Consider the following 27,500-nt stretch of genomic DNA (forward strand, 5'->3'; position numbering starts at 1 on the left):
ACCCCCCTTGTTTTTGCGCAGGCTCTCATCATTTATGATTAGTTAATTGCTTTTGATCAGGGTCAACACAATCATTAGGTTATATGTATATGCATGTACTGTTTCACCTATTGATATCGTTTATTAATATCCAGCCTTTATCCGTTTTATGTTTATATCTTAGCTAATAAATGTCGGAAATTCCGTTACCAGTCATGGGCGCATATTTTTTCTGAGATAGGGAGACGAGGTGGAATTTGATTTTGACGGTTATTTTTTCTATTATTTGAAATATTTCATAATAATACTGCAAGCAAATATTATATAAGGTATAATCAACATATTGATCATAAGTATATATGTATACACACACACACACACACACACACACACACACACATATATATATATATATATATATATATATATATATATATATATATATATATATATATATATATATATGTGTATGTATGTATGTATTGTATATGTGTGCGTGTATATATGTCCGTATATATATATATATATATATATATATATATATATATATATATATATATATATATATATATATATATATATATATATATATATATATATATATATATATTTGTATGTATGTTGTAAATACTATATCATTCAAGATATCTGTAAATAATTGACACTTTTAATAAAGCAAGATTGTAAGCAATTATAACAGTTTTAATAAAACAAGATACAGTACATGTTGTTTGCTTCTACTGTACTTACATTGGTTGTTTGTATACGAAAACACTGGACTACGGTAAAGTCGTTACACTTTATAGCCCTCTATGGATGATATTGAACACAGCTTGTGTTAATCTCACAACTGTTGTTACAGATTTTAGCCTAAAGGCAGGCAGCTGTGTGTTAATATGGGCTAAATCAAATCCTATTTAAAAGATCTTCAAAGTAGTAAGTGATGGATTCGTGTATGGATTTTATTTTCTCTATTGTTGATCTCGAAATGGAAAATTATTGAAAAACTGAGTGATAAAATGTTTAAGAATTTTACCTGAAATGTATCATAAAGAAAAAAAAAAAAAGACCTCGCAACATAGTCACCTGTACATTTCCATGCGGTTCATATAAGACTTCTGCCCCTTTGTCATAACTCCATTCTTTCTTATTACTCATTTCATCAAATGACAAAACAGCAATACCTAGTAATCGAGACTTCATTCCATCTTTAAAGTCCTCTGGTTTAATTGAATCGAGGTAATAGTAGCTTACACAACGTTAATTCTGTCTGCACGACAACATGCATGTTGGTAATTTATATTTGAGCTTTTATTTTTCACGTGCATAGCATCCAAATACTACGAAGTTACTATGCATTATCACTGACAGAAAATATGTATAAACAAAAAGAGATATGGACACAAGGAGTTCTGTTGTTATATTGCATCTATGGGTATAGTCAAACCATTTTAAGAGCAAACTCGGAGCCCAATAGCGGCATTGCCAGTTCTCTTGGGTCATTTTCAAAGCACACCTGGCTTGACCACTTTAATCTATGGGCGAGCCAAGAAAAGGAGAAAAGGGTCAGCTAATAAGTCATTCACCCGGATTTGAACGATCTAAGAATATAATCCTTTAATTTGATACTCTCTCTAAATTGCTTCCTTCGCTCTTTTTGTTTGCTACCACGTGGTGGCAAGTTGAAACTCTCAGATATAACAAAGAGCAAAATTGTTATAAAACGATTATCATACTAACAGAAATAATCTTAATTTTGATATCAAATGAATTCAGTTCTCAATTCTGATTGATTATTAAAAGACAGGATTCTTTACAAAGGATTTAATTAAATATGTTTAATATGGTATATTTACATTGGTGATTTTATTGTTTTAGAATTTATTTAATTAATCGACAAATTTTTTTACAACAAAGGTTGAAGTCAGATGAAGTTAGTTGCTTTCACAAAAGATTCAACGAATTAGTTAATTCAGACCATTTTCATTTCTTCCTTTATAATGTTATCAGTATGCTTAATACCATTGACCCAATTTTCCTTGCAAATCTGAAACAAATTCGTTTTTTATATGTTGGCTGCATCTGTGACACGTTTGATTGCTTGGTCAATTCCAAATTTACCAATTTCATTATCATTTTCCCATTTAAAGAAACTGATAGACATGTATGCCACTTTTCTTTCTTCTGGGCGAAAAACACGACGCTGAGAACTTACCATGGTTTTTACGGAAGCCTATTGTGCAAGGCAATGAATGAAGAAGGTAATCTTCATGTATTTAATAGGATTTGACCAAAGGTCTCAGTGAACTGACCCAGTGGCAACGTGTATGTCATATCTCCTAATTTGTCATTTTCCTTCCCTTGTCTTAGTGAAGCGAAAGCATCGGGATTAAGGAGAATCGGCACCGCCGCAAATGAGTTTTGGTGATTGACACCTTAAGCTGCGCGTTGGCTGCCCTTGTTCAAAAGATGTGTGTATATATATATATATATATATATATATATATATATATATATATATATATATATATATATATATATATATATATATATATATATATATATATGCATTTGTATAAATAATAAAATAATCAACACCATTTATTGAGTGATTTTTGTGTCAATTTCTCCAGGCATATTGCCGTCCGAAGCTCATGCACCTAAAGCACATGAATGGAATCTATTGGAGATAACAAAAAAAAAAAAGAAAAAAAAAAGGAGAAAAAAAATCTCGACAATCACGCGCACACTAAAATAAAATGAAGTTTTACCTTGCCGTTATCACTAAACCTTAAATGACAGTCTGTAACTTGAAATATTGTGTATTAGTGAATTATATGACACCTTAGGTCTTAAATACAAAAATATCAACAATCATACGAACATTGAAATAAAATAAAATTTTACCTCGCATTTATCAAAAAACGTTAAATTACAGTCTGTGACTTTTAACGTGTCATATAATTCACTAATACACAATATTTGGTCTTAAATAGAAAATTAAACTACTTTTCCTACTGCTGCGAAGCCAGCAATAAATGCATGATACATATTTGCGATGTTACATGAATTATTTATCATTCTGATGAGGGGGTAACTTGAAACCGGTTTCAAACTATCCCCCGGTAATCTGAAACCGGTTTCAAGTTACGGGGGGGGGGGGGTTAGTTTGAAACTGGGGGTAACTTGAAACCTTTACACCGGGGCAACTGCCATTTGTCGAAATTTTTAACGAAGTTCGGTATGCATTTTCTGATCATCGTAACGTGTCTTCGATCATCGAAGAGTGTTTAGATCATCGTTATCAAGAATATGATGATCAAAATGTGCGTGTAAGGACAGTGAGACGAGCTATCACCAACAACAACTGACGGTTTCATTTATCGTTCGTTCGTGGAGTATTATAGCCAACTCTTCTTGTTGTCACGGGCCATTCATTCAAACATGTGCGAGAATATAATACAAGGTGCAGATGGAAAAGTAGCATGCGCGCAGGCGCCAATCTGGCTTGAACTAACCGCCACAATATGTGTGTTTTTTCACACGTACAAATGCTTGAAATACAAGTCAATAGAAATAGGTAGCGAAATGATAAATACATAAAATTGTAGCTCTGAGGGAGCGGAATAAATATATACAGTGAAGCACAATGTGGCGAAAAGAGAATTTAGATGAATTGGAGAATTCGATGAGAATGCTGGACGACGGAGGGAGCGGTATCCTTACAAGTACCCCCCCCCCCAGACATCAGGCGGCGTAGAGGGCTGATGAGACTAGTCTTTGTATCGTTTCGGGCGTCGGAGGGTTCCTCTTGTTCTTGAACGGAGGGGCGCATCGGCGGTCGGCGGTCAGCGGTCAGCGGTCGGCGGTCGGCGGTCGGCGGTCGGTGGTCGGCGGTCGGCATATGGATCGCTACCACTTGTCGTCGTTTGTTGCTTGTCTTCTCATTGGGCGCCTTGTTTTGAGGTGGCACTCTGGATCTGCCAGGTCGCGCGGAGGCAGTGTCGCTTCCTTCGAGAAACGCCGGTTTCACGCGGTCTATTGAGACTCAGTCCTCTTGGCCATGCACGTCGAGAAGGAAGGCTTTCGTCGTTTTCTTGATTACTCGGTAGGGGCCTCGATGGGGTCTGGTTAGCAGCTGTCGATGAGCGTTGACACGGACGAAAACATACCAGCAGTCGTCCAGGCTCCTCGGCTTGAAATGCTTAGTTCTGTCCTGGTAAGTTTTAAGACATGGCCTGAACTTTCTGGCGATGTCCCTAAGATGATCCAGCTGCATGTCGTCGGTTGATGTGGGAAAGAATTCGCCAGGAACTGCGAGCGCCTCTCCGTAAACCTTTTCAGCGGGCGATGGCTCGCCATCTGCGCGAAGGGCAGTGCGAAGGCCGAGAAGTACCAAAGGAAGTCGTGATTTCCAGTCCCCGTCGGTGCAGCTCGCCATCAGGGACGCCTTGAGGGAGCGATGAGTTTCATTCTCAGGTCGTCGTAGGAAACTTGGCCAGCCCGGGCGTCGAGCCATGGGGAAATCTTGTCGAATGCCTCCTCTGGGATGGAGGTGAGAACGATGTCGGCCTTGGCGCAGGAGTTGCTGAGCCTAGCGACTCGGAAGAGTACGTCCGCTCTCAGGAACCAGGAAGCGGTGTTGTGTTGAGAAAACGGCGACAGTTTGACTTTGGGCATGGAAGCAAGGCCGTTGGGCGTGATGGGCAGTTTGAATCCGCCATTGTGGTCAGTCGACGAGTCGGCGAAGAGGTGGGAAGTTGATATGTCGGTTAAGCTCATCCAACTGCCTTACAAATGCACCGAGGTGTGGGAGCACCAAAAGCCGAAGCTCACGCCTAAGGTAACGGAGTAAAAGAAGGTAGCATGGGCGTAATAAGTCCGTTAATGGAAAAGCCAAAACCACTAATGCTAGTTCAACTCCGGGGTCACCAGTTGTAAGGACAGTGAGACGAGCTATCACTAACAACAACTGACGGTTTATTCATGTGTGTGTGTATAGATTGCCGCTTGGCAGCCCGTAAACGAATGTAGTTTGAAAGAGAGAGTGTTATATATGTATAAATGAATTTGTAATGTGAATAGGGTAAGGTTTATTCAAACATGTGCGAGAATATAATACAAGGTGTGGTCGGAAAAGTAGCATGCGTGCAGGCGCCAATCTGGCTTGAACTAACCGCCACAATATGTTTGTTCTTACACTAAATACAAACCCGAATTCTTTACTATAGGAGATATTCTAGCGTGAGCTGAAAAGATACGGCAGAAAAACCTTAACAAGGTCGTTAACGACTGGACAGGTAATTACCCACCTGTCAGTGGTAGGGGACCGCCGGTCGGTAGCTGCTGTTTACCTTCAATCGAATTCTAGCCGTCGCAGTGGTAACACCTCTGCTCCTGCTTTATTTGCTGGCAGACTAGCCTTTCTGTTTTTTTTTTTTTTTTTTGAGTTTTGATTACAGTAATCCTTTTTCTTGTTCTTTGTAGATGATGCCCTCTATTTGAGGAAGTGTTCACGATGCCTTTATGTCACCGCTAGATGTGAATCCTCTTTCCCTATGCCCCGTTACGGAGGTCATGAGTGTTCTGCTACCCTGCGGAGGATGGGTTCCCCTGCCAAGTATGTAGAAGAGGTCTTCACATTACCTTCTCCTCCTCTCCCTCCACTTCATTGTCCTCCCCTCTTGGGAGGCTAGGAGGGAGAGATAGAGAAGAGGAAAAGGAGAGATCGCACTCCATTGCCCAGTGGTTCTCTCCGGAATCACAGGCGACATAGGAGGAGACATAATCGTTCTTGCTCTTCCTCGCCTTCTGTCTCTTCACGAGATGTCTCGCCGTTAGTCTAAGCACTCTCGTCACAAACTTAGGAGCGCTTCCTTCTTACCCTAACATAGGGCATCAAGAGTGTATGCGCCAACATGCGCATACGCTCCAACAAGAGCATAGCTCCATCTCGTATCATGCGCTCACCTGCGCACAAACTCCTGCGCGCCACCAATCTTCTGCGCAATGGAACTCTCCTGCGCGATGGCACTCTCCTGCCCTTGCACGTGCGCATACGTACCCAACACCTTCCTACGCGACAGGTAAAACCTGCGCGTCAACTTTCTACTGTTAGAAGGTCTTCTGACAAGGCAGCCATGCGGCCTTCTCCCGCAGCGCCAGTGTTTACCAACGCGCTAGCGCTTTGCAACACGGCAACGCTTATCAACGCGCCAGCACTTACTGGCGCACCAGCCTTCTCCCGCATACGCAAGGATATGCGGGCGAGCGGGATTCCACTATGGGGAATTTTCTCCTGCGCACGCGTGCGCTCCCTACGGTTGGCACAGACGTGCGAGATAACTCTCCCGCACGCCCGTGTACGCCTTCACCTAGATATTCTCACCGAAGAGACAGGCGAAATAGGAAGAGACATTATCATTCTTGCTCTTTCTCGCCTTCTGTCTGTCACCGAGACTTCCTGCCTCGAGATTATATACACTCATGCCACAAACCAGAGAAGAACGATCTCTCTTGTCTTCGTTCTGCCTCGCTGTCGTCGTGGTGCGAGGGATCATCTAAGAAAACCCTCTTCTTCGCATATTAGTTTGAGGGTCTCCGTCCGCTCTAAAAAAAAGTCAGATAGAGCGCTTCTCCTTGCTTTTCTCTCTATCTTCAGAGAGATCGCTCTGGCCTTTGAATTAGCGATCTCTGACCCTTTGGGGTCTCGTGACAAGGAAACCTCCGGTTTCCCGGTGCGCTATCCCTTCGTTTGCTCATAGCTAGTTGCTGAAACCTTGGGTTTTCGTGCATTTAGTCTCGCTGACACTAAGGTGTCTCGTGACAAGGGAGACTTCCGTTTTCCCGTTGTTCTAGCCTTTCGGGTTCTCGCAACACAAGCTCTAGGGGCACGTACGTTCACGCTGAACCTTCGGGTTCTCGCAACACAACCTCTAGGGACACGCACGATCACGCTGAATCTTCGGGTTCTCGTAACACAAGTCATCAAGAGCGTTACTCTTATGTCAGAGAGTCTTCGGACTCTTGTCACGTGGGGTGTTCGCGTACGCCCATCCAACACTATGCCCATAACGATCAGGAGTTTTACTCTTATGGCGGAGTCTTCAGAGCCCAGTCACGCAGGTGTTCGCACGCAATTAGCGCTACACAAGCAAATCTCCGATCATACACTCGCGGGGTCAATCCCTCGCTCCCGTGTTTCAGACAGGACAACCTCCCTAATTCCTTTGCTCCCTATTGAGTTGAGGATTTCGAGTCTCTCGGAAACCTCGAAAGAAGATGCAGGGGTTCACCCCCTTTTTCTCTTCGGTTGAGAGCAAAAGGGAAAAGTCATGTGGCAGCTCATGAGCTGCCCATGTTACGAGGTAACACTCGTTGTCAACCTGCAACTTGATCAACTTATTGGGAAACTTAGATTGCTGACAGGAGGTTCGTCTCCAGGGATTAGAGATCCTTCCCTTACGAGGGAGTGATAACCTTCCTCGGAATCGGACTGCGTGAAAGATCCATTCCCCTTCTGAGGGAAAGCTTCCCCACTTCAGAGAGTCAGCAACCTTCCCTCCCTCGTAAGGAGTTGCGAACAGCTCAATTAGTTTTACCTCTGCTATCTCGTCCCCGAAGACTGTGCTTTCTCCCCTGGAGCTGGGGAAAAGCAAGTCTACGGCTTGTGCCTTCTTCGGGGGGAACTTCTCCCTGGGAGTATGCTGGGCTCAGGCGATGTCCTTCTTCGGGAGGACTTCTCTCTCGTTCACGAGAAGAGATTTTTTCGCCTACGTTTTTTCCGTAAAACTAGGAGAAAACTTGCCTTAGGCGATGCCCTCCTTCAGAAGATCTTCTCTCTCGTTCGCGAGAGAGAGATTGTTACGCCTTTGCTTTTTTCCCATAGAACTGGGGGAAAGCTTGTCTTAGGCAATGTTCTCCTTCGGGAGAACTTCTCTCTCGTTCGCGAGAGAAAGATTATTACGCCTTCGCTTTTTTCCCATAGAACTGGGGGAAGCTTGTCTTAGGCAAAGTTCTTCTTCGGGAGAACTTCTCTCTCGTTCGCGAGAGAGATTATTAAGCCTATGCTTTTTTCCTCATGAATTGGGAGAAAGCTTGTCTTAGGCCAAGTCCCCCTTCGGGAGGACTCCTTTCTCGTTCACGAGAGGAAGTTTTTTTACTCGAGACGGGAGTTTTTTACGCCTACGTTTTTTCCTTAGAACTAGGAGAAAACTTGTCTTAAGCAATGTCCTCCTTTGGGAGAACTTCTCTCTCGTCCACGAGAGAGAGATTATTACACCTATGCTTTTTTCCCATAGATCTTGGAGAAAGTTTGCCTTAGGCGATGTCCTCCTTCGGGAGGACTTCTCCCTCGTTCGCGGGAGAGAGATTATTAAACCTACGCTTTTCCCCATAGGGAGGGGAGAAATATTGCCTTTGGCAGTCTTTCCTTCAGGAAAACTTTTCCCTCGTTGAGAGAGAAAAGTTAATACGCCTACGCTTTTCCCCCATAGGGCAGGGAGAAAGCTTGTTTTAGGCGATCTCCTTAGGGAGAACCTTCCTACCTTCACAAGGGAAACTTGTAGGAGTTTACTGATCTACGCTCCTCCCTCTTACGCCTTTTGGTTCTCCTCCAGGGGCGGAGCGAAGGCCTTGTATTAAGTGACATTCTCCTTCGGGAGAACAAATCTACCCTGCAGAGGAGTTATTTTCATCCCTGACATTCTCCCCTTCGTGCTGGTAGGAGACGTCTTTTTGATCCTACTGGTTCCCACCACATTGACCCCTCGGGGTCTGGCGACGATTACCCTTTCGCCGGGCGTGATAGGGAGCCTTTAAACTTTCGTCATGTTTATCCTAAGGGTTCTTGTGGCCTTAGGAGTCCCTCGGGCCTCTGTCGCGTTGAACTTTCGAGTTCACACAACTTGGAACCTTCGAGTTTCAGTTATGCGAGTAGTCGGGCTCTGGTAACAATTAGCACAGAGTGTCCGTACACGCGCGCAATTAGCGCTATGCACGCGATCATCGTCATTAAGAGTTTACTCTTATGACAGAGCCTTCCGACTCTCTTGAGAGGTTTTCGCCATTACCTCCAGACACTCCGACTTCTACCATTCTTCCCCTTTCGATAAGAAAGATACGAGGGGTAAGATATAAGGTTTGTCTGCTTCTTGGGTCTACACTTTTTCCTGTAATAACACGCAAGGAATTATCGCAACCTGAGGATTCCTCGTGAGTGCAGCCGTCGAGGGACTAAGAATCCTCCTATTTAAGGACTCTAAGAACTGTGTGTTATATCTCATGCCTCGGCGATTTGCATCTGTCTCCTCGACCCGTTGACTCTCCAGCCTGAGACTGGCTATGTATTGACAGTCTGGGGTACGAGTCCCGCCCAGACTTGTTAGAGCCTTCAGTATCTACAACCTTACCATCCTTGTAAGCTAAGGTTGGGGGGAGCCTATAGTTCTATCTGCTGAGTCTTCAGCAGCCACTGCCTGGCTTTCCCTGGTCCTAGCTGGGTTGGAGAGGAGACTTGGTCGTTGACCATATATGGTCGGTCTCTAGGACATTGTCCTAACGGCTAGTGCAATGTCACAGTCCCTCGCCTTTGCCTTTCTTGAGCGACCTTTAAACCTGGTCTGTTCTCCGAGTTCAGAGACGTCAACCTTCTCCTCTGATCTTAGATCCCTTCACGGCGAGGCTCACACCAGGCTAATCCTCGAAGAGACACTCCACTCTTCTAGGCTCTTCCCAGTCCCAGAAGCCTCGGCAAGGGAAGCGACTTCAATGTCCTTCTGGCTTGCACGTGGTCTGATACAGTCGACTACTTTGCGAGCCACGAGGGCTTGTCAAACCAAACTCTAGGCAGACCCTACAAGAAGTCCTAACTGCTGGGGCTAAGACAATGGACTTCTTAACTGCTACAACAGCGACAATGTGAAGCAATTGGATCCTCAAAAGGAAGGATCAGTAATTCCCAGACTTCCTTTTGTTCCTCAGTGAGGAAAGCTTCTCTCAGTCTCGGCGATTAAGGGCTATTGCGCAGCCTAGAGCTTCATCTGTAGACGGAGAAGGGGTTGTCCTCTCCGCTTCAGAAGACATCACCTTGGTTGTTTCGGTGTTGGAGTGATCTTGCCCCCCACTTGAGATTAGACCATCTCCTTGAGACCTGTCTTACGTTTGCTGAAGGGTCTGCCCTATGTGCCCTTAAGGGCCTCGGACCCTCTCTGAACCTTAAGACCGTCTTCCTTGTACCTCTGTCCTCCGCTAAAAGGGTCAGTGAGCTACATGGTCTCTTACGCCACCCATTCTAATAGATGTGGGGGGGGGGGAGTGTCTCGCAACTTCGTACCGGGCTTGGTGGCTAGACTCACAATCCTTCATGGGAGATTTCGAGAATATCCACTCTCAATAGGTAACACAGGATGCAGTCCAGTCGTTACTATGCCCAGTCAGGGCGTCAAAGAAACATCTGAAGCGCACCAGACTTTTCAGACCACGTCTCCGTCATCTCTTCCTCGTTCCAGCAGGGTAAAGAAGAGAATCTCTCGCAACACCATCTCTTTCTGACTTAAGAAAGTTATTGCGAGGTCTTTTCACGGAGACCCAGAGGCAGCACAACCCAGAGCCCTTCAAGTTAGGGGAGTGGCTGCCTCTCTGGCGTTTAAGAGTTTTTTCTCAGTCTCCCAATCTTAAGTGTTGGGGTCTGGAAACGCCAATCTACGCTCACTGCTCACTATTTGAGCGACGTGACACCTAGGTCTCTAGACACCCTTTTTATAGGGCCTATTGTGACAGGTCAACAGATGCTGTTACTACCTTACGCCCTTTCAGGGGACAGTAACCATTGGCTGAGGATTCTGGGTTACACTAGGTTTTAAGAAGGACATCCTTCGATCTTCTTCGTCTCTTTCTCCCCCACATCTGGGGATCCTAGCCTGTATCCAGTTTCAGCTGGACTCGCCAATGGAAATAAGGTACGATACTCATCTGATTCCTCTCACAGAGCATAAGTTATACTCGTGGTCACGAGGTTTCCCCTTGGCAGGGTCGGGGGAATCCTAAGTTTGAAGGGGTCCGAGTCAAATGTTCCTGACCCACTTCATCCTGAAACACTTGTTTCCTTGAAGTTGCAAACCTTCAGTCATACTGAGATTCTGGGGATCTACAAAGAAAGAAGATAACGGAAGATTGTTGCTTCAAAAGAGTCTAGTCTGAGGAGTATCTTCCCTAAAGATAGGGAAGTCCTTGGCCACCCTGGCCTCAAGACTAAGTCTCCTATAATAAAGAATGAGGGTTTGTATTTAGTGTAGGAACAAATGATGAACTTATAACAGAGTTTGTATTTTTCCTAACATACAAACCCGAATTCTTTACACAAATCTTCCCTCCATCACTGCCCCCTAGGATAATCCTAACTAGAATCCGATTGGAGGTAAACAGCAGCTACCGACCGGCGGTCCCCCACCACTGACAAGTGGGTAATTACCTGTCCGGTCGTTAACGACCTTGTTAAGGTTTTTCTGCCGTATTTTTCAGCTCGCGCTAGAATATCTCCTATAGTAAAGAATTCGGGTTTTTATGTTAGGAAAAATACAAACTCTGTTATAAGTTTGTCATGTTTTTTCCTACACTAAATACAAACCCTCATTCTGTACTATAGGAGATATTCTAACGCGAGCTGGAAAATACGGCAGAAAACCTTAACAAGGTCGTTAACGACCGGGTCGGTAGTTATCCCCCCGATATAGGTGGAGGACTGCCGGCCGGTAGCTACAGAGTACCTCCAATTGAATTCTAGCCGTCGCAGTGGTAACACCTCTGCTCCCGGTTTTGTTTGACTGGCAGACTAGCCTTTCTTTAATTGTGTTTTTTTTCATTAACTTTTTCTTTTACTCTTTAAATTAGATGTGATGTCCTCTAATATGAGAAAGGGTCCCGGGATTCCCCCAAAATCTTGTGGCACATTTATGTCACCACCGGAGGTAGACCCTCATTCCCTATGCCCTTCATGCAGAGGTCATAGGTGTGCTGAAGGCTCCCCCTACCAAGTATGTAAGGAATGGTCGCCTACGCAGTGGGATAAGTTCATGAAGAGGAAGAAGAAGAAATCCAAGAAGGATTCATTACCTCCAGGTTCGCCGTTGAAAGGTAAGGAGTCTTGGGCCTCTTCTTCGGCCTCTAGATCTCTTCCTTCAGACTCTTCCTTGCCTCCTTCCTCCGGGGGGAAGTCAAGGAAGAACTGCACCATTGACTTAGCACCCATTCCCCCGGGGCCGGAGTATCAAATTACCCCCCCCCCCGTGAGATAGTTTCTTCCGTCATCGAAAATAATTCTATTACCGCTTTTCTTCCAGATAACGTGCGAGCGGTATGGCCTGCCCTTGGACTTCCTGGCTCTCCTTTGGTGGAGGTGTGGAACCAGTTCCTCACAGGCACAGTTTTACCTCAGGTCCCTTCTGTTTTGGAACCCTCGGGAGTTCCGGACCTCGCCGATATCCCGTCAGCTAAATCGGCGGCCGCTGAAGTGTCAGCGGAGGTAATAATGTCAGCTCCTGTGGAGCCTACTTTGCCCCTCGCTTGCGTTACTATGAAACAACGTCGCAAGCGTGAACATCACGATACCTCCTCCTTCTCCTCCTCCTCCTCCTCCTCGTCCTCGTCATCTTCGTCCTTAGAGGATAGGAGAGAGAGAGAGAAGAGGAAAAGGAGAGCTCGCTCTCCTTCACCAAGACGTTCTCGTCGGAGAGAGAGGCGACATAGGAAGAGACATCATCCTTCGCGATCGTCTTCCTCTCGCGGGGAATCATCTAGGCGCTATAAGAAGAAGAGCTCTACAAGATGTTCGCGCTCTTCTTCACGAGAGAGTTTTCTCAAGCGCAATAAACGCTCCCGTCGGGGCGAGGTTAAATCTGATCGTGCCCAAAGCGCAACCAAGCAAAGAGAACACTCTGAGCGCGATTCCTCTCCTTCACATTTATTCACGAGGAGCTTAGTTCGCGCTGGGGTAGCGAGAGAGAACTCTTCTTCTCGACGTCGCTTAGTATCATCAGAGAGAGAGTACTCCCATGCGTCAAACTTCCGAGCGCGCAAGTCTCCGGATATATCCGCGCGAGGTTATTCACCGCGCCGTTCCCATACTTTCTAATGAATTACGAAATATGGGCTTCGCGAGAACTTCGGAAGAAGACACAGGGGTTCAGCCCTTCTCCTCTTCAGCTGAGAACAGAGGAGAAAGGCCAGGCCGCCGATCAACACATTCTCTTATTAAGACAGTACCGCTAGTTCGGTCGCCTTCGCCTAAACCTGCAACTTCCAGGCAGGATCCTGTGCGCGCGGTGCCATCAACCAGCGCTCAGCCTTCCTCTGGATTGTCGACAATGGAGTATGTTACCTCGCCCTTACCTTCAGACATTCGGGCTTCGACCGCCCTCCCTCACGAGGAATTACCGCGACCTGAGGATTCCTTGGAGGAACAACCATCAAAAGATTTAGAGTCCGCCTATCTGAGGACTCTAAGAACGATGTGTAATATCTCAGGTCTCGGAGATTTATACCTGTCGCCTCGACATACCGACGCTCCAGCTTTAGACAGACTATGTCGTCCTTCACCAAACCCTAAGACCAGAATCGAACTTCCCTGGTCTATTCACACTGCAGGCCGTCTGAGAAAGGTCTCGCAGGCGGTCTCGGGGGAAACGAATTCCTTGAAGTCTCAAGGATCCCACAAACTGCTGCAGTTTCCTTTTTCGAGGCAAAGGCGCTTTTACAAGGTCAGAGACGCTAATCCTTCTCCTCTGACACTTGACCCCCTCACAGCAAGGCTTACACCTGGCTGCTCTGCAGAGAGACTCTCTTCCCTTCCAGTCTCCTTTACCGCAGCAGAAGCCTTGACAATGGAAGCAGCGTCAATGTCTCTTCTAGAGGCACTTTCCTGGTTTGACACATGGTCTGGCACAGTGGGCTACCTTGCAAGTCACGAGGACCTCTCAAACCAGAATTCCATGCAGTCCCTGCAGGAAGTCTTGACTGCTGGGGCCAAGACAATGGACTTTCTAACGGCTACAGCCGCAACGATGTGGGGCAACTGGATTCTCAAAAGAAGGGAATCAGTAGTCTTCAGACTGCATAGGAGCATTGATAAATCTGAGAAATCGGATTTGAGGAACTCTGATCTTCTACAACCTCTCCTCTTCTCTAGACAAGCAGTCTCCTCTACCCTAGAGACTTGGAGGAAGGAGACGCAGGACACTGCAATGTAAAAGGCTGATTCCTTTCGTCCAATGCAACAGCAGCCAACTCCACAACCCAACGCAACAATTGCAACTCCACTGCCAGCCAAGAACCTCAGCCGTCCCTCGTTTACACCCAAACCTATAGGCAGAGGAAAGTCGGCTCCTCCCAAGGCTAAAGGCAGAGGGAGGAACCCTAGACAAAAATAGGGTCTCGTCTCCCCCCTCGCAGTGCGTAGGGGGGTGCCTGCAGGGGAGTTGGAGGAGGTGGAAAGCTATGGGGGCCATGCAATGGACCATAAGGGTGCTTCGTTGGGGATATCGCATTCCCTTCATAGACTCTCCTCCTCCTCTAATTCCTCCCCCGATCTCGTCCTCCCAGGTCCCTTGGGATCCAAGGAAATAACAAGCCCTAGCTCGGGAGATACAGAGAATGCTTCTAAAAGACGCCATTCAAGAGGTCTCCGAATCTTCCCCGGGGTTTTTCAGTCGCCTCTTTCTGGTAGAGAAAGCCTCGGGGGGTTGGAGACCAGTGATAGATGTTTCGACTCTGAACCAGTTCGTGAAGCAGACTCCATTCAAAATGGAGACAGCGGCCTCTGTGACCCAAGCAGTACGTCCAGGAGACTTCATGGCATCTGTAGACTTGAGAGATACTTATTTCCAAGTGCCAATCCATCGCACTTCTCGGAAATTCATACGCTTCCTGGCTCAGGGTCGAATCTTTGAGTTCAAAGTCCTGTACTTCGGCCTCTCGTCCACCCCACAGGTCTTTACGAAGATCTTCGAACTCGTATCTTCGTGGGCGCACAAACATGGAATTCGTCTGCTAAGATATCTGGACGATTGGCTTCTCCTGGTCTCGTCCAAGGAGCTAGCTCTGGATCATCTGAGAAGACTTCTGAATCTTTGCAAGGATCTGGGGATCCTTGTAAATGCAGAGAAGTCTTGCTTAACTCCGACCCAAGTCTTAAACTATCTGGGTATGTCCATCAACACCCAGGCAGGGAGAGTGTTTCCGTCGGAAGACAGGCTTCGGAGACTGGATCAGTCCATCGCCCATCTCTTATCTCCACTACCACCTTCAGCCAAGTCGTGGCAGTGTCTTCTGGGCCATCTTGCCTCTCTGAAAAAACTGGTTCCAGGCGGGAGATCGAGAATGAGAAGTCTCCAATGGCATCTGAAGACCCATTGGTCTCAAAAGTCAGACTCCCCATTCTTGGCAGTGGAGGTTCCAAGTCTGGTGCTACAAGATCTTCATTGGTGGTCGACCAGAGAGAACACCCAAAAGGGCATTCCCCTCCAAAACCCGAGTCCGAAGTTAAAACTCTTTTCGGACGCATCGCTACGGGGATGGGGTTCTCACCTAGGCCCCAAATTAGCATCAGGAGTTTGGTCTCCGATAGAGAGGTCTCTCCATATAAACCACCTAGAATTATTAGCTGCCTTGAAAGGCCTAAAATTCTTTGTAGAAGATCTACACGGACGAAAGGTGGTTCTGATGAGCAACAACTCCACAGCCGTCTCGTACATCAACAAGCGAGGGGGTACTCTGGCATGAGACCTCTGTCTGTTGGCAGTCCAGATCTGCCAGTGGGCAGAAAGCCACAACATTTCTCTTTCAGCCAGGTTTATTCCGGGCTGGAGAAACATCATGGCAGATCAGCTGAGCAGGCATCACCAAGTGCTGAGTGGAGAATGGTCTTTGGATCCTCGAGTAGCGAAGACAGTAATAGCTTTGTGGGGTTTACCCACAATAGATCTGTTCACCACCTCTCTGAATGCGAAGCTTCCCCGCTACGGGTCCCCAGTTCCAGACCATCAGGCAGCGATCCAGGACACCCTCCAACACTCTTGGGACAACCTGGACGCCTATGCCTTCCCTCTCTTTTGCCTGCTCAGAAAGCTGATCAACAAGCTCAGGATCTCACGGGACTGCAAGCTAACACTAATAGCTCCGGCTTGGCCAAGCAGAGAGTGGTATGCAGATCTCCTTTCCCTGCTGGTTCAAGTGCCGAGGTTCCTGCCTCTAGAACCCCGTCTGTTGACGCAGCCACACAGTGGTATCCCCCACGGGAGAATTCCCTTCCTGAAACTTCACGCCTGGAGGCTGTCCCGTCTCTCCTCAGAAGCAGAGGCTTTTCAGGAAAAGTGGCGGAACACATGTCCAGGCACCTGCGCAAATCTTCCACAAACCTCTACCAAGCAAAATGGAGAGTGTTTGCAGCTTGGTGTAGAGGGCAAGACGTGTCTCCACTCGATCCCTCTCTTCCTTTAGTCGCAGACTTCCTAGTTTACCTCAGGGAGGAGAAACTTCTGTCAATCTTGGCAATTAAGGGCTTTCGTTCAGCCTTAAGCCTCATCTGCAGACAGAGGAGTCGACCTTTCCACCTCAGAAGAGATCTCCTTGTTGATTTGTGGTTTTGAGAGATCTTGCCCCTCAGTGGAGATTAGACCACCACCCTGGGACATGTCCCTGGTCTTACACTCCTTAAAGGGACCTCCGTATTAGCCCTTAAATAGGGCCTCTGATTTCTTCCTTACCCTTAAGACTGTCTTCCTAGTAGCGCTGGCCTCGGCAAAAAGGGTTAGTGAACTTCACGGTCTATCCTACAAAGTCACCCATACTAGAGGATGGGGGGAAGTCTCTCTCAGCTTCGTGCCAGGCTTTGTGGCCAAAACCCAGAATCCTTCATCTGCCAAGGAGAGGTTTAGGGAATTTCAATTTTCCAGCCTCAATGGGGCAACTCAGGATACTGACAAATTGCTACTGTGCCCAGTCAGGGCGTTAAGGAAATACCTGAAACGCACCAGACCTTTCAGACCACGTCTCCGTCATCTCTTCCTCAGTACCAACAAGGTTAAGAAGAGAATCTCTCTCTACACCATCTCTTTCTGGCTCAAGAAAGTTATTGCGAGAGCCATTCACGGAGACTCTGAGGCAGCTCAACCCAAAGCCCATCAAGTTAGAGGAGTGGCTGCCTCGCTAGCAATTAAGAAGAATTTCTCAGTCTCCCAAGTCTTAAGAGCTGGAGTCTGGAAGCGCCAATCTACATTCACCTCTCACTATTTATCAGATGTGACACATAGGTCTCTAAACAACTTTTCTATAGGATCTATTGTGGTAGGTCAGCAGGTGCTGTAACTACCTTTACGCCCTTTCAGGGGACAGTAGCCATTGATCGAGGATTCTGAGTTACACTAGGTTTTAGAAGAACATCCATCTACCTTCTGCTCTTTCTTCTTCCTCCCATCTGGGTATCCTAGTCTGTGACCAGTTTCGGCTGGACTCATCAATGGAAATAAGGTATGAATCTCATCTGACTCCTATCACAGGGTATAAGTTATACTCATAGTCACGAGGGTTCCCCTTTTCAAGGTCAGGGGAACCCTTGGTATGAAAGGGTCCTGGTATCGCTCCCGACCCTCTTCATGCTGAAACTTTGGTTTCTACGTATTTACAAACCTTCAGTCATGCTGGATTTGGGGATCTACAGAGAAAGTTAATGGGAGATTGTTCATTAATAGAATCTAGTCTGAGGACTATCTTCTCTAGGAGTAGAGAACGCTTTGTCCACCCTGACCTCAAGACTAAGTCTCCTGTAGTAAAGAATGAGGGTTTGTATTTAGTGTAGGAACAAATGACAAACTTATAACAGAGTTTGTATTTTTCCTAACATGCAAACCCGAATTCTTTACTCAAATCTTCCCTCCGTCACCGCCCCCTAATATAGTCCTAGCCAGGGTTAAAAGAATACCGGGTTAGCCCACTTCTGACCAAAATAAGAACAATCTCGCGCATGTCGCTGAGCGGCTGCATTGGTTAGGGTTCAGATTAAGAAATGTCATCAGTCTGTATTTGACTCTACTCGGGCGGGAGAACAACAAGAACTCAAGCTCTCTTAACCAAGTGATCTCCATCCACCTGGTTAATCTCTGGATAAATCCTCGTTAATCCTCTGGGTCCTGAGGAGTCATGGCTACTTGTTCCGTATATGGCTGCAGATCAAGTCAAAAGAGAAAGGAACACCAAAATGTAAAATCTCTCTCTCTCTCTCTCTCTCTCTCTCTCTCTCTCTCTCTCTCTCTCTCTCTCATTTCTTATATGATTCCTTTTGTAAATCTACCAAAAGTTGTTTCCCTATTTGTACAGTGTCGCATGTTTTTTTTATGATAAGAATTCTCTTATCTCCTTAACCAAAAATAAATAAAAACAAAGAAAAAACTGAAATTCTAGTCATCAAATAATAAAGTACCTGAAGATTAAGGTAAAAGTTATCTTCCTCGGTCACGAAAAAAAAAAAAAAAAAAAAGTGTGCTATGGGGGAAACACCTACTATAGGGACCCTAAAACTAGTTTTCCTCGTTTTCTTCTACAGTCAGGTGCCAATGACGTCATGAAGGTGCGCAGAGACGGTCTAACCCGGTATTCTTTTAACCTTGGTCCTCTATGGGCCTTGGTCCTAGCTAGAATCCGATTGAAGGTACTCTGTAGCTACCGGCCGGCAGTCCCCCACCTCCATCAGGGGGATAACGACCTTGTTAAGGTTTTCTGCCGTATTTTCCAGCTCGCGCTAGAATATCTCCTATAGTAAAGAATTCGGGTTTGTATGTTAGGAAAAATCAAGGCCAATATAGAGGGAAAAATACAAACTCTGTTATACGTTTGTCATTTTTTCACACGTACAAATGCTTGAAATACAAGTCAATAGAAATAGGTAGCGAAATGATAGATACATGAAATTGTAGCTCTGAGGGAGCGGAATAGATATATACAGTGAACCACAGTGTGGCGAAAAGAGAATTTAGATGAAATGGAGAATCCGATGAGAATGCTGGACGACGGAGGGAGCGATGTCCTTACATGCACACGAACTTCGGTGAAAAAAAAATAATAACCTCGGTTGCAACCTTCCGATGATTGTTGAACGGCTACCGAAAATCGAATCGCTTCTTATGACGATCGTGCAACTTTCCGAACATCATTAAAGGGGGCGTGGCCTAATTTCCCTAGAACACAACCGATCATCGTAAACCTTTACAATCATCGAAACATAATCGCAATACTGATTCGACAGTCGTAATACAATCGTAGCGTGGTCCCTGATGATTCCAGATTTTCGCCCTGTGACTTCGATCTGGGCTCTCCAATCGCCCATAATCGTGGAAAATCAGCAATTTTTTTTTACGATGGAACAAAAAATCAGCATCGGGAGCCATAATCGGGAATGTGTGAAGCGAGCATAAGTATAATGTAATATCTCCCGATATAATAATGGGGGACGGAGGCTCACTTACATTACCATGATAAATTATAGATTAACATAAAGGGGACGGACCAATTTGTAGAAACTATGGCAAGAAGGCACTAAAGCCTTTATTCAGAAAAGCCTATAAGACCACAGTTCATGAGAGAAAAAATGAATTAAATTGAGTCATAACCAAAAAGGATCTGAGGATTAGTGGTAGGGAAAAATATGAAACGTTTGAATCATCTGCAAAAGAATAAATTGTAAAAAGAGTTATATCGACATCCACTGATAAGTAGGGAAAGAATAGGTGAGAGGATATACCTATTGAAATGAGTAGGGAGCAGATGGGGCTCCGTTAGTAATATTCAGAATATGGTCCTTTTATGAAATTTTACAAATAAGTTCACGAAATTAAGGAGTTAATAAAAGGAAGCTTCGGATAACATGGTTATTCATCTGGTTCTTGCCATTATGTAGCCCGTATTATCTTGTAGTTAAAGTTTTTATATAGAATTAACTTACGGAACATGACTGTAATCAAGAAAACCTTATTCTCAAGAAAGAAACCAAAGTCTTAGCTAATGCAGATATCATACTCACAAAAATCCATCTTGTTTCAAAAAATTATTCACTTGTAATATGGAGAAAATCTATTTGGAACTTACCCCTTTCCCGTAGAGGACGTAAGTTCCCTGGTAGAGAAGAGAGAGATGTTTGAGGAGGTCACTCTTTGGAGGTTCATCGTATGCTTCTGCGTCAGCAGATGCTGCATTCACAACTGATGAGCTTACCACTGCCAAGGTCACTAAGCACACCACCAATGTCACAAATACTCCAGCAGCAGCTGCTGCCACACGCGTTTTGCCAGAGGTCATTCTCAAGGGTTCGAGTAGTACGCGGTTTTAGATTCTCCTTTCAACTTACAGAATACACTTACACACCGTTTCTCTGGAAAAAAAAGACATTTGCCATTCTAATCATAAAATTGTCGTCTAATCATTCCCTCCTTCATCTTAGATTTAAGACCTCCTCCCACACCTATTGATGCAAAGGGTCTCGGTTAGATTTCACTAGTCGTGTCTGTCTTGAACTTTTAACTAAATACTTCTCCATTTACTTCTTGAATCACAAGAGAAAAAAAAAATTGTTCAAACGGAATTGGGGATAAGGAAAATTTAAAAAATGGCATTCCTTGATTATGTACAAAGATGAAAATAAGGATTATACTATCTATACCAATAATATTCAAAGGAATCAGGTAGATAATGTTTCACTAATACTTGCGTTCTCATTGTTGCTTAATGGTCAGGAAACTGAACTAAATCTAGTTGCAATATTGCCTTAAAATTCAGAAGTGTTTTACTGCTTGGCTCTCGCAGTAATTTGCAATAGTTCATAGATCCACTAAAACTAAGACAATGACATAGATTAATGTAAAAAGTATCTTTTAATAATATGATTGATACATTCTTGATTTACGTATGGATATCGCGTAATACTGTAGTTTAAATATGCGCCCATTATTATTGAAGTGAGCATCGTATAGAAAATTATATTTAAAAGTTGCAGTAAAAAAAAAAAAAAAAAAAAAAAAAAAAAAAAAAAGAGAGAGAGAGAGAGAGAGAGAGAGAGAGAGAGAGAGAGAGAGAGAGAGAGAGAGAGAGAGAGAGAGAGAGAGAGAGAGAGAGAGAGAGAGAGAGAATTTCGAACTTTTCGTGTAGAAATCATAACTGAATTTCCTATATCGATATCTATGGTAACAATTAGATAAAATACTTTAGAATTTTGACTTTTGAGCTGTATACATTTGACAAACTTTCAAAAATATTCAAAGCTTGATTATTTTATTGTATCACATAAATCATGAAGTATGAGAGAAATATTGGTAATAATTTACAGAGGACAATTCCTAAATTCTTTTCATTAATTTTTTCAATAGACCTCAGCCACGCAGTAAGGTTGTTTATAACAGAACTTGTCTACATCTGATTACCTGTTTAACATTATCCCTGTGTATCTTTTACTAACAGCAGTAAACTAAGTACACAAAATAAACAATATCACATTAACTGACTTATATAAAAAGCACTGGTGGTAAGTCTCGTGACCGTAACTTGTTCTAGGTCATGTTTACTGTGGAAGTTTGTTTTCTAGAATTTATGCCATTTTGCTTTGGCTGTGCTTCTTTTGTAAAGGATTCCTGATGGGGCGTAAACCTCGGTTATTTTAAGATAAGACAACAGTTAAGAACTCTTAAGTGTGAGGCATTTGCTTGTTGACATATTATTTAGGCTGACTGAGTGGAAGAAAGCAAATGAAGGGGAAGTAATGATCACGCCTATCCACATTCGGCATGAGTTTGACTATAACGAGAGCCTATTATTATTTTCATTATTACGTGCTAAGCTACAACCTTAATTGGAAAAGCATGATGCTATAAGCCCAGTGGCTCCAACAGGGAAAATAGCTCAGTGAGGAAAGGAAACAAAGAAACAAAAAAATATTTTAAGAAGAGCACCAAGATTGAAATAAATATCTCCTATATAAACTATAAAAGATTTTAACAACAACACAGGAAGAGAAATAAGATAAAATAGAGTGCCCAAGTGTACCCTCAAGCAAGAAAACTCTAACCCAAGACAGTGAAAGACCATGGTACAGAGGCTATGGCACTACCCAAGATTTGAGAATAATGGTTTGATTTGGAGTGTCCTTCTCTTAGAAAAGCTGCTTACCATAGCTAAATTGTTTCTTCTACCCTTGCAAAGAGAAAAGTGGCCACTGAACAGTTACAGTGCATTAAGAAGCATTTTATGGCAATCTCAGTGTTGTCAGGGGTATGAGGACAGAGAAAATTGTGTAAAGAATAAGCCAGACCATTCGGTGTGTGTAGGCAAATGAAAAATGAACCGTAACCAGAGAGAAGGATCCAATGTAGTACTGTCTGGCCAGTCAAAAGACCCCATAACTCTAGCGGTAGTATCTCAACGGGTGGCTGGTGCCTTGGCCAACCTACTATACCTATAAGAGATTCAAAATATAAATAAAGCAGCTATAGAAGTTAGCACTTATTGTGAAGATCACACCTTTCCTTTTATATTTATCTAATACCTGCATCTTATTTTAGTGGCTTTCGGTGGATGTTCGCCAGTTTATATACAAAGTGATCTCGTCACAAGACTCAATGGATTTTATGCGTTTAATTCTAAATGACAATATTTCTTTCTTTGCATTTTTCATATCTAAGGATCGGCTGATATTACAAGGACATTTCAATCAACAAAGATTTCAGGGAAAGAAAGTTATTATTGATAAGCCAAAAGGAACTTGGGATCGCAACTGCGTGAAGCTCTGGATGAACTTATTGCATTAAATGCAATAAGTAGCCCTCTTGACCCGTACTGGTGTACAGTTGTAGGTCCAATTTTTTTTTTTTTTTTATGAAAGAAAACACCTTGTGATGAGCGTTTAACTCCGGTTGAATCTTAAAGGGAAAAAAAGGAAATTTCAATATCACGTAGATTTGAATAAAAACGAAAAGGTACAACCCTTTTTAAAATAATACCTTATCTAATTTCATGCCACCTGAATTTTGTCTAATATACTGAAACACCTGTGGTTTAGCTCGTATTGCTTATTCTTCCTGAGTCTCCATTTCCTTATAATCTAATTTCCTTGCCTTAACTTAATTGAGATTGATGTTTTACTCACTTTATCTCTTTTTAATATAAATTTTCTTGCTTTGGCTTTCAAAGCAGCATAAAAAATAATTAGCAATTTTCATGATATTGTAATCGATTGATTGAACCATATTCCATCAAAATGTAGAATAACTTCAGCTAATAATCAAATAGGTCGACAACATTTCTAAGTTACTTGCCTGTTGAGTAAAACCTATCGGTAATGATACAATATCATTTACTAGGAAGGCTGACGAACTTGGGAAAATATTATCCCCCATTTATATCTTAATTCGAGCAGTAAACATTCTTTGCTTGATAATCTGAGCTTTATTAAGTTTATTAAGATGTTATTTTAAAATAGTTCTGTATTTCCGACATTTTTAATTTACTCTAGAATCATATTCTAAGTTTTCCTATAGAAGTATTTAGAACTTAGTGCAATGTTGCATTGTTTATTTTAGATTATTATTTTATCGGTTTTCAGAATTTATACACATGAATGACTAGCTACTCAGTGCTGTTACGAGGTACCTTGCTCTATGACTAATCTACATGAATATAAATAAGGGTCATTGTGATCAAGAGTAGATGCGAAGAAATTTATAAGTCAAAATCATCAAATTTTCCCTGTAAGCTAATACCAACATTTTATATAACCCTTCAGGATTAATCGAAACCGATCATCAGGCTTTAGCACTAAAGAAATTTTGAAGTTTGTTTGTTTTAGTTTATTGAACGAAACAATATCTTAAGCGGGATCAAGGGCCTTGTTATATTTACTCATATCTTTTCGCTGCTTTTGAAGGAGTCTCAAATTGATAGTTTACAAATATTACTTTTATGCTATCTTTTAAGTCACACACAGGTTGGGGTTCGAATCTCCACCCGGCCAGAAGCTGTTACCATAAAATGAATTCCAAGTGGATATATATTCCCAAGATAGAATTCGGTATTAAATGCCATTCGTGGGTGATATTTACATATATATGTATATATATATATATATATATATATATATATATATATATATATATATATATATATATATATATATATACACACAAAGTGTATATATACACTGTATATATACACTATATATATATATATATATATATATATATATATATATATATATATATATATGTATATATATATATATATATATATATATATATATATATATATATATATATATATATATATATATATATATATATATATATATATGTATATATTTATCACTAATCGAATGCCAAGTAACGAACTACCAATTAGCTACGATGATGAAGATGGGTTAATTTCAATTCTAAGTACAAAACACCTGAATTCGACAGGTATAAGTAAAGCAGAATTGTCATTGACTTTTATCTTTCTTCGTGGCCAAGTGGTTTAGTCACTGTCTGTACAAGTTTGCCGGACCAGGGATCGATTTCCGACCGGTCACAAGCTCTTGCCTTTGCGTGATTTCGCTAAGGACTTTGATCCCGAGGTCGTTAAGAGAATCCAGACATTAATGTAGCAAAAATATTATGGCTTATTTGAATATGAAAAAACACGTCTAAATGTGCAAAAATTTATCATATATATATATATATATATATATATATATATATATATATATATATATATATATATATATATATATAAAACGTTTCACTTTTTGAAAAGTGGCCCTAGAAGAAAAACCATATTGGATATTACTAGAACTGGTGAATCGTGGATGAAGATTCTTCACAGAAAGCTTTCACTTCTTACACTTTCACAAAAGTGCATTATCCCGCTGCTACACTAACACCAACTGCGCCTATCTTGCACATACTTTGATATTTCCTGACTATTGAGACACATCTCTTCAGTACCTCTGCCACCTCGGCTATCCCACCCTTTGTAGATCCGCTTTTCCTCCTTTCACAAATCTATTGTTCTTGATTTCCTTCCATGGCCAAATCATACCAAAACACTAGGTTCCGTCATTTCACCTATGTTAATACTCTTACAGTTTCTACATATTTCCATATTTCTCAACGTCTCAAATCCTCTTACGCTACATATCCTACGCAAACAACATATCTCAACTGTTTTAACCTTTGCATTCAACAACTACACTCCACAGTTCCAAAAAGAGAATTGTCTCAACAACATCTTTATTGAATCTTACCTTGGCTTTCATAGACATTGAATTCCTTCTGAATATTATGCTCATACTATATTCTTATCCATCTTATATTCTTTGACTCATCTGCTAAGGCGTCCTAAAAATATGTTATATTTGCTGAAAATATATTAAAATGAACTGATTCGATTCTTCCACCACCCAATTTAACATACAACGCTTGTTGCAATTTTCTTTCTTCATCTTACTTCTTCTCATATTTACTCGTAACTTCTACATCTCCATCGGAATTGATTTATTCACTAGTTGCATCTCTTCAATCGCCGATCGCTCCCCATTCATCTGCAAATGCCACCTATTCCACACTCCATTCGCAGCCGATCTCTTGCCGTACAACTTTGTTCTCCTACACCTACTTTCTCATACCACTCGCATCACTCCATAAAGAATGATATTAAACATCCATGGTACATAATACACCCTCTCCTAGACTTATTTTTACATCTAACCAGTTAATAGTTCGCTTACATATTAAAAAAAACTATTTTTTTAAGCACAAGAATTTCAATCTTTCTGAACAAAGTATCTTCTATAATCTATAGTTTTCAACATCCACTGCACTGGCATAAACAGAGTTATTAATTACCTTATTAAAAGCACTTTCAACCTTCTCAAAGTGTTTCATAAGGCACATCCTCTATATTTCGTGACCATCATCACTTCCGTATTTTTTCAAAGTTCTGCCATAAATCCCCCAGGTATTCTATGTAATGCCTCAATAATTATGATCTTTATACAATGAAAATCATAATTTCTTTCTTGCCCTTTGTTTTGAGCCTGTACTTTATTCAGACATCAATTACAAACCTTTATCATCCGCTAGTCTTAGTATCACCACTATCTTATACATAATTACATCAATTCCTTGTGTCTTTAAATACTTCAAAGGTTTAGTTGCCCACTTATACCCTCAGCATTCCTTTCCATAAAGATTCGTAAACATGCATTCACATTTTTTCACTCCAATCAATGTCATTTAACTCTTCTCCTCTTCTATCTTTAACAGTTGACACATTTGCAAAACACTAATTCCGTCAACACAAGACTACATTCACTTCAGACAGAATCTTCCCATTTCCATCTATCATTCTGAGAGCCATTTCTTTCTTAAGAACTCTATTTGCAGTTACTTCTCAGTAGTACAAGTTATTCTTGCTCACCATCTCGTCTCCATTTTTATTCCTTGCACTTTTTCTGCCTAATTTTATCTTTTTTACCCTATCAGTTTTCCTGCAAAATGATCTTCTCACACTAAATCTTCCTTTTCTCAAACCAAAAAAAAAATTAAATTTTTTTGTTACTCCTTTCAGCCCTCCTATGACCTATCCAATTGTAGAATTTTACTAACTTCTCATCTACTATTTCGACCTGTGTCTTTAACCTTTGCCCACAATTCATTTACACTCTCCCCATGTGCTCGCCTCGTTTCCTCCATATAAGATTCACCTGTCTTAAACATCTACATTTACATCATCATTTATTCCCATTTAATTTGAACTTAATGACCAGATATAGTTCCAGTTAGTCATCTTTTCATGAATGCATTCATTAGCTAGATCTTTAATTTAACCGACTCTTCACTGTATTTACACGTCATACATATTGTACTAATGGATATTTTTTTAGAGATTATGCATTTCAAATGACAAGGTCCCTTTTCAAATATAATTGTACAAACCTCTGTATTCTCATTTTTCTAATAACTCCTTGTCTTCAGACAAAATCATCTTTTGCTCTGTGGCCAGGTTTACTTTGGGATCATCAAGCACAGTCCCCCACTTCTCAATCTCCAAACTCAGCCAGTCACATGTTTAGTATCTTCCAAAAAACATTCGCTTTTGCTCTCCATATTTTTATTGATTCTGAAACATTCATAGTCCATATCACAAATATCAATTTCATTCATGTAGTCTATTAATTAAAAAATCAATTCTGTACTCTCGCCCTGTCTCGGGACTCTTCTTGACACTACATACCCTTCGCCATTTCTTAGGTCTAGAACTACCAGGTACCCCACGACACAATAACATTTTGTTCTTCCCATTTCTTCTCATACTGTCCTTTCACTTTTGGCTCACCAAGAACAAAACAACCAACTTTGTCTTGTTAAACTAGTCATCTGCCATACATTTTTCTTCGTTTGCACCACTTCCTTGTTATACATAACCTGAACACTATATTTTACCTGATACACACACAC

At 42.3% G+C, this 27,500-nt stretch overlaps 1 protein-coding gene across 4 annotated transcripts in view; it reads right to left on the reverse strand.

Moving 5' to 3' along the window:
* Positions 1 to 27,500, reverse strand: part of LOC137620751 (kappa-scoloptoxin(11)-Ssd1b-like) — a 49,622-nt gene that overhangs the window by 12,441 nt on the left and 9,681 nt on the right. For all 4 annotated transcript variants that reach the window (XM_068351141.1, XM_068351140.1, XM_068351142.1 and 1 more), the window contains exon 2: positions 20,110 to 20,392. In XM_068351141.1, the coding sequence (XP_068207242.1) occupies positions 20,110 to 20,319 (210 nt within the window). In that variant the 5' untranslated portion in view covers positions 20,320 to 20,392. The remainder of the gene's footprint in view (positions 1 to 20,109; positions 20,393 to 27,500) is intronic.

This window comes from Palaemon carinicauda, chromosome 27, assembly GCF_036898095.1.
Source record: "Palaemon carinicauda isolate YSFRI2023 chromosome 27, ASM3689809v2, whole genome shotgun sequence".
Classification (NCBI taxonomy): domain Eukaryota; kingdom Metazoa; phylum Arthropoda; class Malacostraca; order Decapoda; family Palaemonidae; genus Palaemon; species Palaemon carinicauda.